The sequence below is a fragment of the Daucus carota genome, chromosome 6 (assembly GCF_001625215.2).
Source record: "Daucus carota subsp. sativus chromosome 6, DH1 v3.0, whole genome shotgun sequence".
NCBI classification, from domain to species: Eukaryota; Viridiplantae; Streptophyta; class Magnoliopsida; order Apiales; family Apiaceae; genus Daucus; species Daucus carota.
The window spans coordinates 34,184,824-34,202,004 of NC_030386.2; the positions used below are offsets into that span (position 1 = coordinate 34,184,824).

The 17,181-nt window shown below is 32.4% G+C and overlaps 1 protein-coding gene and 1 long non-coding RNA gene across 5 annotated transcripts; one reads left to right on the plus strand and one right to left on the minus strand.

Annotated features, from left to right (window-relative positions):
• Positions 1 to 2,426: 2,426 nt before the first annotated feature.
• Positions 2,427 to 6,785, minus strand: LOC108224375 (protein STRICTOSIDINE SYNTHASE-LIKE 10). Its single transcript, XM_017398959.2, has 3 exons — positions 6,437 to 6,785; positions 3,802 to 4,065; positions 2,427 to 3,177 (listed from the first exon to the last, which is right to left on the minus strand). The coding sequence occupies exons 1-3, from the start codon at positions 6,715 to 6,717 to the stop codon at positions 2,610 to 2,612; spliced, it is 1,113 nt and encodes a 370-aa protein (XP_017254448.1). The 5' UTR covers positions 6,718 to 6,785; the 3' UTR covers positions 2,427 to 2,609.
• Positions 6,786 to 7,394: 609 nt separating this feature from the next.
• Positions 7,395 to 16,792, plus strand: LOC135147039 (uncharacterized). 4 transcript variants are annotated; one of them, XR_010284370.1, is made up of 4 exons: positions 7,395 to 8,411; positions 10,023 to 10,223; positions 10,973 to 13,896; positions 15,508 to 16,792. It is a non-coding gene; the product is annotated as an uncharacterized LOC135147039 (long non-coding RNA). The 4 variants fall into 4 exon arrangements; XR_010284371.1 differs by having other exon boundaries at positions 7,502 to 8,411; positions 10,023 to 13,896; positions 15,508 to 15,708; positions 16,458 to 16,792; XR_010284368.1 differs by having other exon boundaries at positions 7,502 to 8,411; positions 10,023 to 13,896.
• The last annotated feature ends 389 nt before the right edge of the window (positions 16,793 to 17,181 follow it).

The following is a 17,181-nucleotide window of genomic DNA, read 5'->3' on the forward strand; positions in this document are numbered from 1 at the left end:
GATCATTCATGTACAAAATTTTGTGATCTTTGATAGTTCAATATTAATATAACCTAACATGGCGGAGCATACGCCTATTTGTGTTTGTTTACTATATGAATTTTAAATAATTCATGCAATCCGTTTTCTTCTCTTTTTCTTTTCTTCCTTTCCTGCTAATTAATCCGTTTTCTTCCTATTTTTCGTTAACAAACCTATTTCTGACTGTGTTGATTGATGAGTCAGCTACAGTTACTTCAACTTTAACGTCAGCGAAGCAGTTGTATTATTTACTCATATACTGTATACAATGTCTGACAATATAGTATGACTTGTGTACGAATCTTTTTAAAGACCAGGGTACTCCCTCCGTCCCGGTAGATTATATACGTTTGGTTTGGACACGGAGACCAAGAAAAAATGTAAAAAGTGAGTAAATTGAGATATATACGTTTGGTTTGGACACGGAGACCAAGAAAAAGTGTAAAAAGGGAGTAAATTGAGATGAAAAGTGAGTAAAGTGGTGGGACCCATTTATATTTAATGATATATTTGAGATAGTGAGAGAAAATAGTGGATATAATAGTGTTTATATTATTATAGAATGGAGATAGTGGAAGAATGTAGTGGGTGTAGTAGTGTTTTATATTATAAAAAGTTACTATATTTGGAATGTATAGAAATGATGGAACGTCCCAAAAAGGAAATTGTATAGAAATGAGTGGGACGGAGGGAGTACCAGACAAGCAAAGGCTTTAATCGTTGACCATGAGATACACCGCTACAGCACGCTCATACGTCTGCTAACGAGTAACCACGAAATCCAGCTTTACGAGGTTATTTGCTAATTTTCCGGTTTGGGCGTGGGGCAGGCCCTTTTAATGCTCTATATTTTATATAGAGAAATGAAAAATGAATATTTTTTGTACTAATATATTTTTTGAATTTATGACCGTTCACACATATAAAGCTGAACTAAATTACAACTCTATAAGGCTGAACTAAATTACAACTATATATTTGCAAGTATATAGAGTTATTTTATAATTATGCTTAAGAGCATTTATGAACTAAATCAGATTTTAATAGTCCATAATGTTGACTGTCTGTGAATGTATTTGTTTATTTACACACTCTCTATGTTCTATATTTCATGATTCTTCTGGAAAAAATTTATATCAGAATATATGTTTTTCTCGTTTTACAAAATAAAATTTTAAATAAATATTTTCAAAATATTTTTAAAATAATTTTTTTAAATTAATATGCATATACTCACTATATAATTTAATTTAATATAATTATGAAGAATAGATAAGTCAAAAAAAATATTTAGATAATAATTTTTTAAATACATTATTTTTTAAAACCGACATATAAAATGAGACCAAGTAATACCACTAATATTTGAGTCATTTATTGCCTGATCAAAAGCGTGGACATTTAATTCAATTACAAATATTAATTTGACGTGATTTCCTTCAGACGCTTGAATGGCCAAGAAATTTGCTCGAGTATAGAATCTAGTTTGCATTATTTATTAAATATATTTTTGATGTATAAAAATAATTAAATAAAAATCAGAGATCATATGTTTTTATGCAGAAAACTTTCTTATATTTCTTTTTAAATGTCTAAACATTTTATCATATAATATAAGTGATGCCATTATATGATAGATTTACTACCGATACTTACTCTATGATATTTAATAATAATTGACATCTATATTATTTGTAATATCCAAATGCGCCAAAATATAAATAAAATATTGCCAAGTTGGCAAGAAAAATTGGTTCTTAAAAGAATTAGTCAAAACAGGGTACTAATTTGTTGAACCTGCATTATTCAGTTAGGTCAAGTAATATCACATGTATAGTCGGAGTAAGATACGGACTTGTCCGGGTCCATAGAATTAAAAAATGAAATAAAGAACCAGGAGTCCAGGATATAAAGAAAAGGAGAGGAAAAGAAAAAGAACATATATATTGTGCCTAAATGCCTAATTAAAAAAGGATAAATATCATTTTTAATTTTTTTGGGTTATTTGTATCTTTAGATTTATAATTTACAATAATATTGTTATTAAAACAAATATCGTTGTTATAAAATGTGTCATCTGTACATTCTGAAAATCCGAAGTTTCCCATCAAACCTAAGCATCCATTGTTTATACGAACCGAAAATAGCTTGAAAAAAATAAATAATAATAATAATAATAATAATAATTGCTGTTTTCTTTTCGGCCCCAGTTGGTTATCGGTCACAGCTGTCGCAAACAAATTCATTACATCCCTCAACTTGGTGGATACTGTTGCAGTGAACTCGTTATAATATCGACCCCGCTTGTGCCTGATTAAGAAACACTAGCACTGTTAACATGTCAATGATCCGAAAGAGTAGCAAAAGATCAGAGTATTAATCAATGTGATCTATGCACCACAAAAAACCAGACAATAATATTCCTTAGAAAAGGAATAAATATATATAAAAGATGGGTCACAGATCACAACTAATCTGCTCTGGAAAATTTGTGCTCAAAGGAAAGAGTAAAGATTACAACTATACCACATAAGCATCAGCATTACATGCAGCAGTACTGTACACCTAACAGGGGGCCTAGTTGTCTACTACAGATCATATACCGCGATGTAAGGCATTAATACTGATCCCATCCACAGCTTTCCATTCCTCTCCTCCACTTCACTAATAAATTTTACGATATTCCCATCAAGATCTTCTAAGACCTTTAAGACTTCTCCGTTCTCACCTAGCTTTATTGCTATAGCATGGGGGTGATATCCTCCTAACAAGTAGTGCAGTTGCTTGTTGTTTAATGGAAGTTTCAGTAATGTCTTTCCTGCCCATGAACTGGAAATCAGCCACTTAGCAAGAGTTGTTCTTTTGCTATGCACAGCCACCCAAAATTCTCCATCGGGGTTCCTTCTTATATTGTCAGGATATCCTGGCAATTCAGCAAAAGTTTCAGATAATCCTGCTTTGGGGCCTTTAAGCCAAAACCTTATGATTTTACAAGAGGTGCATTCAGCTACAAGCACGAAGGAACGGTCTTTGCTTAGTGCTACTCCATTGGCAAAAGCAAGGCCTTGTAATAAAACAGTTACTTCTTTGCTTGACCGATTATACTTTATCAACCTGCCTGTCCTGTCCTCGCTAATAACCGCCGACGCAAACTGTCTACACATACCACAAAATTGAGAATAATCTGACTTTCTCAATGACCATGATTAAATTTTTATTTAACATACATAAAAATTACTATTGACTCATTAAATATGTGAAGAGTAAAATTGTACAGGAAATATAATGGAGTATAAGGAAAAGAATGCACATCACCATTCTACCAATTGGAAAAATACAAGCACAACAAACAAATTAAAGGTTATGTTATGATGTTGCAAACAGAGAATAAGGGAGAGTAAAGAAAAAAAATCAGGAGGTGTATTAGAAGAAGTTGAAATTAAACATAGATCATTTCTAAAATCAATTTGACTATTTGAGGATGATAAAAATTACACCTTCGAGTTGAAAAAGATGTGGTTATACATGGTTTATAGAAAGAAAATTACTAGTGGCTGAAATCAATTTGAGGATGATCCAAATTACACCTACGAGGTGAAAAAGAGTGTTTAGTTATATACTCTATGGAATATTACTGGTGGCTTGTGGTACCCCTTAAGTTTTACTTTAATAGATCTTGAAAAGGATTGCCACGCATGTCTTACCCCAAATATATGGAACAAACAAAAAAGTTAAGAGTAGGATATACAATATAGTTTCTTGCTTTTTTGATAGACTTACCTTCTGCGGAAATTTCTGCTCGTATCTGTGAAATAAATTACATCTTCTTCCTCGTCAATGTCCATATCATTGGTGAAGTGTAAAGGTTCGCCCTCAACTTCTGTAAGTAGTTGAGTAGCTAAACCTCCAGATGGCCCTACTACTTGAAGTCCTAGATATGCATCACTTATATAAAGATCTCCACTTTTCTGGTCAAATCGTAGTCCTAAAGGCCTCCCACACACATGCTCCAATTCTGGTGCAAATGGCCGGAGACAGGCACTCCTTGACCACCAGAAAAATATTATTAGTTCAATAGTGACTGACCAGAATTATTTCCCATATAAGGAAAATATTAAATCATAAGGTGCAGAAATATTCAATCTACAATGCATTTCATACAATTCACTACATAAATCTATCGGTAGAAAAATTATAAACAAAAATGCTATGCGAGTGATCTATCACGAAGCTTCATTGGAGATTGATTAAGTTAAGTACAAGAAAACTGATATCACTAGCACTCATTATTTATGTAGTCATGATTCTCAACCAGGTACCTAAAGTTAGACAGAACAAAATCATACACGCAACTTCTCATAATGTCATCATCTGAATGCACCTCAAATATTGATTCAAAAAAATTATAAATTTAATTAATTATTCTTGCATAACAAAAAATCCCACTCATATTATTGGTTTATATAACTTATTCCTTCTTCCGAGTAAAATATTAAAAGTTGTCGATGCTTTACGTTATAAAACAGACATACAAAGTGCCTCCCGCACAAAGAATTGAGGTCTACGTAGATAAGGAGCCCGTTTGACTGAGCTTATAACTTACTTATGACTTAACGGGAACGTGACTTATGTGATAAGCTGGGAGCTTAAAATATCTGTTTGGTTAATTTTGATTGTTGAGGGTTACGCCATTTCTGATTCCGAGTTATTAAATATATAATAATAAAAATAAAAGTGATTTATAAATAATTTTTGTCTTATGAGTAATTGTTATAAAAAAAAAAGTTCAAAAAAAATAACTCACAAAAAAAAGTACCTAAAACTAACTTCTGACTTCAAGTCAGTTTCTGACTGTGAAATTAGATTAAGAGAAGGTTACTGGGACTTTAAAATTAGATTATTGGGCCTTTTTTAAGGTGGACCGAGTCCATGGCCGTGTTGTCCCCGTGGCGAAGGCGAGTCCACTGCCTTATGGGTGTCAACATGCCACATGGCAAGGCGGACACGTACTCAACAGAGTTGCCGGGTTGGAGCATATTGCACCCATCTTGAGGAGTCTGTGCTTCATAGTAATCATCGGCCACCGTTATATGATTAACACTCGCCTACGCTTTTTAAACAAATGAACAACTCAATGATCTTGCTTTGAAACAATTTTGATAAATAGTCTCTTTGAGATTAATGATATATTTTCTACGTTATATGTAGATAAATCATAGTTTCAGTTGTAATCGTGTTTAAATTGTAATTTGTAGTTTCTGAATTAGTGACATGGGAATCTTAGTGATGGTCTCATGTAGTTAGGTGCTTTAGAAAACACATTGTTCAAGGGAAACAATTTGCTAGGTTGTTTACACAATAGTATTCAAAGGAGCAACCTTATTTGAGAGACATTGGAGTTCGAGTTGGCTATTTACTCAAAGGCGAACATAATGTTTAGCAGGACCGTTTTCAGCAACTGGGTTAAAAAAGATAGATTTTTGTATCTTTCAACAGTTAATCTGTTTGATCAAATACTATATACTGTAACCAGGTTAGTAAGGTACCAAGAGGTACACCAAAGAACCATAGGGGCTGAACCTAGCTAAAGCCTAAAAGTTGTTGAAGTTGTTTACTTCTTTTGTGCAGTTCATCGTTTATGCAGTGCATTTATATAATAGCTTCTCATTATGCTCTGCTAATTAAAATCGCTAAGACATTATTATCCAAGGCAGGGTGACTCTTATTCTATCTGCTGTTATTAACTCTTGAAATTAAAAAAATTGGTCACAATTAGCCTATACACCTGTTCCCCCCTCTACGTCTGCACTTTGATTATATCTGCTGTATATTATATTAAACTCAACATACATGCTTGTTCTCAAATGAAAACTGAGAACTCGTCACGACCCTCTACCATTGACGATCCAACTGTTGAAAGTAAATGATTTTATCATAATCGATGATTTGAACCATTATAAGCAGTAATTTGTATGATTCAACATTTTTGGCAACCAAATTATTGGGTTTTGCCGTTTTGGCCTAATCTGTCCATGCCAGTGTAAACAATACACAATACTCATACAAGTATTAGCAACCAACGATGAGCCTACTAGCCTAAACTAAAACACAAACTAAAAACGCTGAAAAAATATAACACATAATTTATTTAAACAAAAATTTCAAAAAAACAACCAATTAAATACTCCCTCTGTCCAGAACTCCAGATATTTAGTCTCATTTTGACTTTTCAAAAGTCAAATTGATCAATAATATAATTAGTTTAATTTTTACAAAATATGCGACCAAAAACTTTAAGCAAACTACTACAAAAATCAATAAAATTATAAATCAAAATTTTTTATTATCAGTCAAACATAGAACAATATGACTTTGAAAGTAAAACAAATTCCATGGATAGAGTTATTACACATACCTGTTGGAAGAAGTGACGGCGAAGTCAATCCAACCGTTGACTAGACCTTGCCACTTGAGTATCCGGCCATCGGCAACACCGGTGTACGGACCTTCTCCTTTGGGGTCAAAAGCTAGACTCTCCGGTCCCACAGCTCCCACCGTAAGGATAATATGAGAAGCGTTGAGAAGGTTCTCGGATCCGGGTACCGGGTCGGGTAGGACTAAACGGGTTGCACTATAAGCTAAGATGAGGGAAACGATTGCAAATACTATCGCGAAAGTGACGAGATTCAACTTCATTTTAGTCTCTCCAGTCTCTACGACTACTCTTTAGGCTTTAGCAGATAACTACATATCCTCCGTCATTTTAACTGCTTTTAATTTTTTTACACGTATTTTAAGATGTTAAAAAAATCACATCTAAACATAATACTCCCTCCGTCCCATTTTAGTTGTCACATTTGGTTTTGTGCCGGTCAAATTGACCCATGTTTGACTGCACTTTATTAATATTTTATCAATTGAAAAAATAAAAAAAATTTGTCACCGGAAATAACTTTTAATCTAGTGTAAGATGTAATTTTCAGATTTTTGAAATAATGAAGGAGTGACTTGTAATCTTTGGTCAAAAATTAGTCAATTTGACCAACAAAAAAGGAAATGTGACAACTAAAATGGGACGGAGGGAGTAATTTTTTATAAAATTTATATCAAATAAAAGTTTATAACCTAAACTTTTATTTGATATAAGAATTGAATTATTTTATTAAGGGTAGATATTGTTTTTTTACATCTCAATATACGTGCTAGAAAGTCAAACATTAGTTAAAATGGGACAGAGGGAATACAGAATATATATGTAAATCCACATGCAGGGTCGTGCCTGAGGTGTGCGGGCTGTTCGACGGAACAGGACCCATATTTTTTAAGGGCACAAGTATATGTATGTATTGTTTAAATTGAAAAAAAAATATTATCTTAGCAAAATTAAAAAAATACTCTACATTAGTCTTAATGATAAAGTAATTTATAATTTTTTTAAAAATAAAATTAATAAGAAAAATATGTAATAAGAATATTAATCTATTTAATTAGTGTGACGACCCGAATTTTCACAAATTATTTTATTATTCTTATTCAGGATTATTCGAGGAAAATGAGGAATGAAATTCAATATTTTATTCTAGTTTGATAATTTTCAAAAATATTGTTTAAATTATTTTCCTAGTCATTGGGGTTATGGGAAAAATATCTGCCGATCGTGCAATTATCTGTTACGAGATTTAATTGATTTATTTGTGTACGATTATATTTGTGTGTGCATTTATTTCTGCGTTTGATATTATTATATTAAATTTATTACCCGCCTAAATGAATATTTATATTTGTAAAAATATAAAGATAATTTGATAAATTGTTTTAATTGCTCGATAGTGATCATAAATATTTTTAGGAGTTTTTAAAATATTAAAAAAAATCTTATTTCTACAAGGACATGAATTTTAATTAGTTTCTGGAAGCAGCTAAATTCTAAATTTTGTATAAATTTATAAAATGCTCTATAAGTCCCAAAAATTTTATTTACTGGTTTTCTAATATTCTAGGATTTATAAAAATATTTCGGTAATTTTTGGGAGAAGTTTTACTAATAAGTTATCTCCGTAAATTAGTTAAAAGCGGGTATAGGTTAATTGGTGACTTGGTACATGGCTTCTTTTGGGGTATAACACGTATGTACTCTTTCATTCTCTTAAGCCACGTACACCATTCCTCTGTCTTTCTCTTTTAAAACCCATTATAATCACACCGCCTCTCCCCCCTCGACTTCTCCAGACTCCCGCACCATTCTTCAACCTCCCGCATCACTTCCCTCTTCTGTCCAAATCAGGTGCAGCTCTATCGGATTCCTTTTCTGGCCGATGAGTCCTGACGCCCCAACGCCGCTATGTTTCCGGCAATTAAGGAATGGTCTCCACCTACTTGAATTCAATTTGGTATAAGTTTGTTTATATTCATTAAATCAGTTACGTGGTACATGTATGTGTATATATGCGTGTATTTACATGTCGGATAATCGAAATTATATTCGGGGGAACGGTGTTTATCCGTGTATATGTACTTGATATGTGTGTATAATCTGATTTATGTGGCTTGTGTGTATATGATCAGATTGCTAGTTGGGAGATTTGTTTGATATGAATATTAATTTGATATATAAATAAAGTATAAGAGTTGGTTGCTATGTGTTTTGAGTCTACAAATTGATGGGTGTTGATATTTGATTTGAGGATATGAGTTTTGGGTAATTTGAATTCCAATATTAAAAATTGATAATGCTAAAGCTTGGTTTTATCTAAATTCGGTAAACTAGTGATATTGGTTTATATTGTAAGTGTAAGTTCAGGTCTAGAATAATTGGATTGAGCTAACTTGAGTATTTGAAGTATAACTTGCAAATTATTTAGTCAATTGAATGTTATGCTTCGCAGCAACAGTCCTGTTTTGTAGCTCTGTTCTGGGACTGTTAAATTCGAGTGCTATGCTTAATTTCTTTGTAATTATATGCTACTTAGAGTCTAGTTTATGTGCGCGAAAGAATTGAATCAATTCGATCAACGAGCTGGGAGATATGTGTGTTTTAGTGTGAAGTGCGCAGAAAATTCTGGGCAGGTGTGTCCTGTTCCTAGCCCTGTTTTACTACCTTTGACTTGGTATTTACTTCTGAAATTTTTACTGGAGTTAGATGTTGGTGCCTGGAATGTGTCATTAAAATTTTATACAAACAGACCAATTTTTCTGTTTATTAAAAATCTTAGCGTCGGACTGGTTTTATAAGACAAATTTCTGGTGCTTGATTGGCAGGCCTGTTTTACCGCCTTATACTTGGAGTTTCTTTCTGAAACTTTTACTGTAGGTTGGAATAATGTTAAGGAGTGTCTCATAAAATTTTTGTATTAAAACAATAAATTTTCAATTTATTAAAAATCATAGAGTGAGGGTTGTTTGAACCATTTGTTGTAGTTTTCTTTCTTTGTTAGTGGATAGTATGAGGTTATACTTGCTTAATTGCATATAATTGATTATTAAATTGATTGACTTGGTTAACTTTGTATATCTAATTAAATGTGTTTTGGTATAACAAATTAGCAATCCTGCTAAAAGATTTTTCTTACATGTTTACTGCAAGTCAAGGCGGATTTTCTTATGTGTTTATTGAAAGTCAAGACATCTTTTTATAATAGTAATTCATGTGTCAGCAATAGTATTGGCTGATTGTTGGTATTGCAAACAGGTGGATAGTCCAATAAATAGAGGAGATGCTGTCGAATTTTTGTTAGAAATTAAGGGTGTTTATTTATAATAAATATTTGATATTTGATAGTTAATCGCAATATATTTTATGTGGACTGAAATATGATTGACTACGTTGTTATGTGCCGACTGATCCAATGTGTATGTGTATATATTGTTATGTGGATATTTGTATATATTCATGTTTACTATATACGGATATGCGAAGGGTAGATGTTCGCGGTTCCTATACTATTTGGAATTAGCTAGTTCTTTTAATCCGATGACTGAGATATTATCCTACTATCGTGTAGAATAGATCAAGACGTGTATATCGAGAATGTTCAGAATTAATCCGATGGTGTTGCAAGTTGAAGCAAGAATAATCTGAGATGACAGACGTAGAAAGAGTATTGTCAGAAGCTGCTTAGAAAGATATGATTGTGCGGTATAGTGCTATTAGAATCGTGACTAGACGTCGGAGTTAAGGCAAGTATTTCTACCCTTAGTTAAGAGTAAGCGATTTTTATCTTCTTCGTGACCCTGACCTCTCTTTCATGACATGATTCATTTTTATCGTGACATCATTCTTGTGAATCATGTTTAGTAATTGAATACCTGCAGTTGAATTGATAATACCTTTGACTCACTATTTAAACTTTGATTTTGATAAAAGATTTTCAAACTACTAAAAGTAGTAACTATTTTGATTTGCTACAAAATAAATTTGTTTAACAAGAAAAGCCACTTGAATTCTTGAATTTACCAAATCATGTTAAAGCTGTAGCTTTTAAATTTAATATATTGGGTAGTTTTGCGTAAGAGGCTCAGACATCGGCCCAGCGTGAAAGGTGGCTCCTTTAGCCCGGATTACCGGAATTCGTAATATTTGTCAACCTTGCTGAATAAGCTTGGTTTATGGACTATAGCATGACTGATCATCTGTTATAGCCAGGTGTCTTATTTAAACCCAATTAAATATTGATTAGTTTCAAAGGAGATTATCTTATGTTCAAAAGATAATGGAAGTTATTTTTATTTCTACAGCTTTAAATTCATATATTGATGCAGAACTGTTTTATCATTGTTTACCATTTTACTCTTTTATACTGAACTGTTGGTTTACAACATCATGTTTAATCCAGAGTTTACTTTCACTTCAACATTCTGATTCACTTAAATATATATATCTTGTTGCTTCCACCTATCATATTCTTGCTGAGCATTATTGCTCATTCTTGCTATTCCTTCTAACCTTTTTCAGCTAGGGATAAAGATGATTCACTAAAGACTGCGCGTAAAGAGTAATGATAGGCAATGATTGCAAGTGGTTGAGTTCAGGAAAATTGTTAGGTAGGGTATCCGGGACGATGTGATTAAGACTAGATGCAGTTGGAGTTCTGCAATTCAATTCAGTTGGAAATGAGATTTGTTTATTTGGTTATCAGCTACTCTTCTTATCGATGTTTAGCTGATAATGCAGTTTTATTTGTAATGAAATTTGATAGTTTTAGTTTCTGATTTCAATGCTGTAACCTGTATGCGATCCTGTTTTCAGGGGGTGAATTTGATTTTAATTTAAATCATTTTTTTTAAAAATATCCAGGTTTTGAAATATTTGTATTTACTTTCTTTCAAAGATACAGGTTTTAAATTGTTTTTCTTTCAGTGACTCAAAAATACAGGTTTTAAATTATTTTTATTTACACGTGGCACCAGATCCAGACCCCCGGATTTGAGGGATGTCACAGTTGGTATCAGAGCTACAGGTTATAAGTTATTGAAATCAGAATGTAGATTGTAATAATAGGTTTGATAAAAAGGATTACGTGGTGTAACCTCACATAGAGGTACCGTAAGACTATTTGGGGATAGTCTTTCTAAGCAGAATAAAATGGAGCTAGATGATTAAGTTTAACTGTTTATAGTTATAGACATCACACTTCCTAATTCTAGTTCTTCCAGTCCCTGGTATATTGACCAATTTAGAGTTAAATCAATCTAAGATGGTCGAAGTAAGACCTATCAGCAGAACCTTCAAGCTAGAACCAGTTGAGGTCGGACCCGTAGAGATTTCCACACAGTCTAATATATCATTTATAGTATATGCCAAGTGTTGAGTATTATTTGGAGAGTCACCTTTTGATTCTTGTCAGAGATATCTAGAATTGGTGAAAGAATATAGGTGTTACCAAGTCTGAGTTTAAAGCTTTGTAAATAGTTAAGTACTGAGAATTAGAGCTACGTAGAATTCGTGTTAGATTCCTCGATCCAGTACTTATAAGCGAGTTAAGACGTCAACGCTATATGGTGATATTATTGCATAAAGTTGGATAAGACTTCTGACCGGCAACGATATCAATGATGGGATCTTCAAAGGCTATTACTAGTCAACGATAATATATGCAAGTGATCACTAGAACGTCAAGAAGAATCACTAGTATCAAAACGAGTCATCAAAGGAATCGATCAAGAAGACATCTGTGAGAATCTTGGCAATACCTTCCTCTTTGTTGATTATATTGATTACCTTCTTCATCAATGAATTGTCTTGACATCTTTTCCTAGAGATGTTTGATAAAGACTATATTTCTATCTCTTGAGTTATAAAATGATACTTGTGTCTATTTTATCATTTCTAACTAATCTTTTCATTGAAACTAGCACCTTTGGAACTTATTCAATTTTTAACTCAAGGTGCGCATCAAAGATTCATTCATCAAAAGTCAATCATTCTTAATTGATTTTGAAAATCTATCATATCATTCTACTCTAACTGAGATGAACAACCCTACCTATAGGGGACACAAGGACTACCAGTCTGTGTGATAGGAGTTGGATGGGACGCCATCACTTGTGTGTGTTGTACATTACAAGAAGGTTAACTACCTTTAGTAGTGTCTTAATCTAGACACGCAACACTGAGTTCATTAGATCATATTGGTCTCTCAGTTATCTCTATTTCAAGTGAGATTTATTTAACACTCTCATAATCATATGACCACAATCACGTGACATTTGCTTCGATATATGAAATTTGGTCATACTTTTAAATCTTCAAGATTCTCGTTATCTCTAATAGTTTGGAGGTATGCCTACCATGTTGCCAATATGAATTGAGACTTTATACCAGGAAGTACCATGGATAAAAGCGGATGACAATGCGGGTATACGACAGCGATTAAGAAAATTGTTATATCAGAAAGGGGTATTACAGATTATAGAGATCGTATGCTCTTGTTTGCTTTTCGCTGATTCCGAGGACGGAATCCTTTTAAGGGGGGTAGATTGTGACGACCCGAATTTTCACAAATTATTTTATTATTCTTATTCAGGATTATTCGAGGAAAATGAGGAATGAAATTCAATATTTTATTCTAGTTTGATAATTTTCAAAAATATTGTTTAAATTATTTTCCTAGTCATTGGGGTTATGGGAAAAATATCTGCCGATCGTGCAATTATCTGTTACGAGATTTAATTGATTTATTTGTGTACGATTATATTTGTGTGTGCATTTATTTCTGCGTTTGATATTATTATATTAAATTTATTACCCGCCTAAATGAATATTTATATTTGTAAAAATATAAAGATAATTTGATAAATTGTTTTAATTGCTCGATAGTGATCATAAATATTTTTAGGAGTTTTTAAAATATTAAAAAAAATCTTATTTCTACAAGGACATGAATTTTAATTAGTTTCTGGAAGCAGCTAAATTCTAAATTTTGTATAAATTTATAAAATGCTCTATAAGTCCCAAAAATTTTATTTACTGGTTTTCTAATATTCTAGGATTTATAAAAATATTTCGGTAATTTTTGGGAGAAGTTTTACTAATAAGTTATCTCCGTAAATTAGTTAAAAGCGGGTATAGGTTAATTGGTGACTTGGTACATGGCTTCTTTTGGGGTATAACACGTATGTACTCTTTCATTCTCTTAAGCCACGTACACCATTCCTCTGTCTTTCTCTTTTAAAACCCATTATAATCACACCGCCTCTCCCCCCTCGACTTCTCCAGACTCCCGCACCATTCTTCAACCTCCCGCATCACTTCCCTCTTCTGTCCAAATCAGGTGCAGCTCTATCGGATTCCTTTTCTGGCCGATGAGTCCTGACGCCCCAACGCCGCTATGTTTCCGGCAATTAAGGAATGGTCTCCACCTACTTGAATTCAATTTGGTATAAGTTTGTTTATATTCATTAAATCAGTTACGTGGTACATGTATGTGTATATATGCGTGTATTTACATGTCGGATAATCGAAATTATATTCGGGGGAACGGTGTTTATCCGTGTATATGTACTTGATATGTGTGTATAATCTGATTTATGTGGCTTGTGTGTATATGATCAGATTGCTAGTTGGGAGATTTGTTTGATATGAATATTAATTTGATATATAAATAAAGTATAAGAGTTGGTTGCTATGTGTTTTGAGTCTACAAATTGATGGGTGTTGATATTTGATTTGAGGATATGAGTTTTGGGTAATTTGAATTCCAATATTAAAAATTGATAATGCTAAAGCTTGGTTTTATCTAAATTCGGTAAACTAGTGATATTGGTTTATATTGTAAGTGTAAGTTCAGGTCTAGAATAATTGGATTGAGCTAACTTGAGTATTTGAAGTATAACTTGCAAATTATTTAGTCAATTGAATGTTATGCTTCGCAGCAACAGTCCTGTTTTGTAGCTCTGTTCTGGGACTGTTAAATTCGAGTGCTATGCTTAATTTCTTTGTAATTATATGCTACTTAGAGTCTAGTTTATGTGCGCGAAAGAATTGAATCAATTCGATCAACGAGCTGGGAGATATGTGTGTTTTAGTGTGAAGTGCGCAGAAAATTCTGGGCAGGTGTGTCCTGTTCCTAGCCCTGTTTTACTACCTTTGACTTGGTATTTACTTCTGAAATTTTTACTGGAGTTAGATGTTGGTGCCTGGAATGTGTCATTAAAATTTTATACAAACAGACCAATTTTTCTGTTTATTAAAAATCTTAGCGTCGGACTGGTTTTATAAGACAAATTTCTGGTGCTTGATTGGCAGGCCTGTTTTACCGCCTTATACTTGGAGTTTCTTTCTGAAACTTTTACTGTAGGTTGGAATAATGTTAAGGAGTGTCTCATAAAATTTTTGTATTAAAACAATAAATTTTCAATTTATTAAAAATCATAGAGTGAGGGTTGTTTGAACCATTTGTTGTAGTTTTCTTTCTTTGTTAGTGGATAGTATGAGGTTATACTTGCTTAATTGCATATAATTGATTATTAAATTGATTGACTTGGTTAACTTTGTATATCTAATTAAATGTGTTTTGGTATAACAAATTAGCAATCCTGCTAAAAGATTTTTCTTACATGTTTACTGCAAGTCAAGGCGGATTTTCTTATGTGTTTATTGAAAGTCAAGACATCTTTTTATAATAGTAATTCATGTGTCAGCAATAGTATTGGCTGATTGTTGGTATTGCAAACAGGTGGATAGTCCAATAAATAGAGGAGATGCTGTCGAATTTTTGTTAGAAATTAAGGGTGTTTATTTATAATAAATATTTGATATTTGATAGTTAATCGCAATATATTTTATGTGGACTGAAATATGATTGACTACGTTGTTATGTGCCGACTGATCCAATGTGTATGTGTATATATTGTTATGTGGATATTTGTATATATTCATGTTTACTATATACGGATATGCGAAGGGTAGATGTTCGCGGTTCCTATACTATTTGGAATTAGCTAGTTCTTTTAATCCGATGACTGAGATATTATCCTACTATCGTGTAGAATAGATCAAGACGTGTATATCGAGAATGTTCAGAATTAATCCGATGGTGATGCAAGTTGAAGCAAGAATAATCTGAGATGACAGACGTAGAAAGAGTATTGTCAGAAGCTGCTTAGAAAGATATGATTGTGCGGTATAGTGCTATTAGAATCGTGACTAGACGTCGGAGTTAAGGCAAGTATTTCTACCCTTAGTTAAGAGTAAGCGATTTTTATCTTCTTCGTGACCCTGACCTCTCTTTCATGACATGATTCATTTTTATCGTGACATCATTCTTGTGAATCATGTTTAGTAATTGAATACCTGCAGTTGAATTGATAATACCTTTGACTCACTATTTAAACTTTGATTTTGATAAAAGATTTTCAAACTACTAAAAGTAGTAACTATTTTGATTTGCTACAAAATAAATTTGTTTAACAAGAAAAGCCACTTGAATTCTTGAATTTACCAAATCATGTTAAAGCTGTAGCTTTTAAATTTAATATATTGGGTAGTTTTGCGTAAGAGGCTCAGACATCGGCCCAGCGTGAAAGGTGGCTCCTTTAGCCCGGATTACCGGAATTCGTAATATTTGTCAACCTTGCTGAATAAGCTTGGTTTATGGACTATAGCATGACTGATCATCTGTTATAGCCAGGTGTCTTATTTAAACCCAATTAAATATTGATTAGTTTCAAAGGAGATTATCTTATGTTCAAAAGATAATGGAAGTTATTTTTATTTCTACAGCTTTAAATTCATATATTGATGCAGAACTGTTTTATCATTGTTTACCATTTTACTCTTTTATACTGAACTGTTGGTTTACAACATCATGTTTAATCCAGAGTTTACTTTCACTTCAACATTCTGATTCACTTAAATATATATATCTTGTTGCTTCCACCTATCATATTCTTGCTGAGCATTATTGCTCATTCTTGCTATTCCTTCTAACCTTTTTCAGCTAGGGATAAAGATGATTCACTAAAGACTGCGCGTAAAGAGTAATGATAGGCAATGATTGCAAGTGGTTGAGTTCAGGAAAATTGTTAGGTAGGGTATCCGGGACGATGTGATTAAGACTAGATGCAGTTGGAGTTCTGCAATTCAATTCAGTTGGAAATGAGATTTGTTTATTTGGTTATCAGCTACTCTTCTTATCGATGTTTAGCTGATAATGCAGTTTTATTTGTAATGAAATTTGATAGTTTTAGTTTCTGATTTCAATGCTGTAACCTGTATGCGATCCTGTTTTCAGGGGGTGAATTTGATTTTAATTTAAATCATTTTTTTTAAAAATATCCAGGTTTTGAAATATTTGTATTTACTTTCTTTCAAAGATACAGGTTTTAAATTGTTTTTCTTTCAGTGACTCAAAAATACAGGTTTTAAATTATTTTTATTTACACGTGGCACCAGATCCAGACCCCCGGATTTGAGGGATGTCACAATTAGTAATTTAGACTAGTGATTTTAATAATTAAATATAATGGTCAATACTAGTTTTCGTTTAGACAACTTGTACATTATATTATTTTTAATAATTTAATTTTTCGATATCTAATTTATTTTAAACTAGGTTTCTATTTAATGTTTATATATTCAATGAAAAAATTAAATTAGAATTAATTAATTAATCAGTTAGTTAAAGTTTTACATCAAAATTTAATATATTTTACATTCAAATT

Excerpts from the sequence above, each read along its gene's own strand:
- LOC108224375 (XM_017398959.2), bottom strand. The coding sequence starts at position 6,717 with ATGAAGTTGAATCTCGTCACTTTCGCGATAGTATTTGCAATCGTTTCC. Across the intron at positions 4,066-6,436 it reads GCCGTCACTTCTTCCAACAG|GAGTGCCTGTCTCCGGCCAT; the intron begins GTATGTGTAATA and ends CTGGTGGTCAAG. Across the intron at positions 3,178-3,801 it reads AGCAGAAATTTCCGCAGAAG|ACAGTTTGCGTCGGCGGTTA; the intron begins GTAAGTCTATCA and ends TGGTATGTGTAG.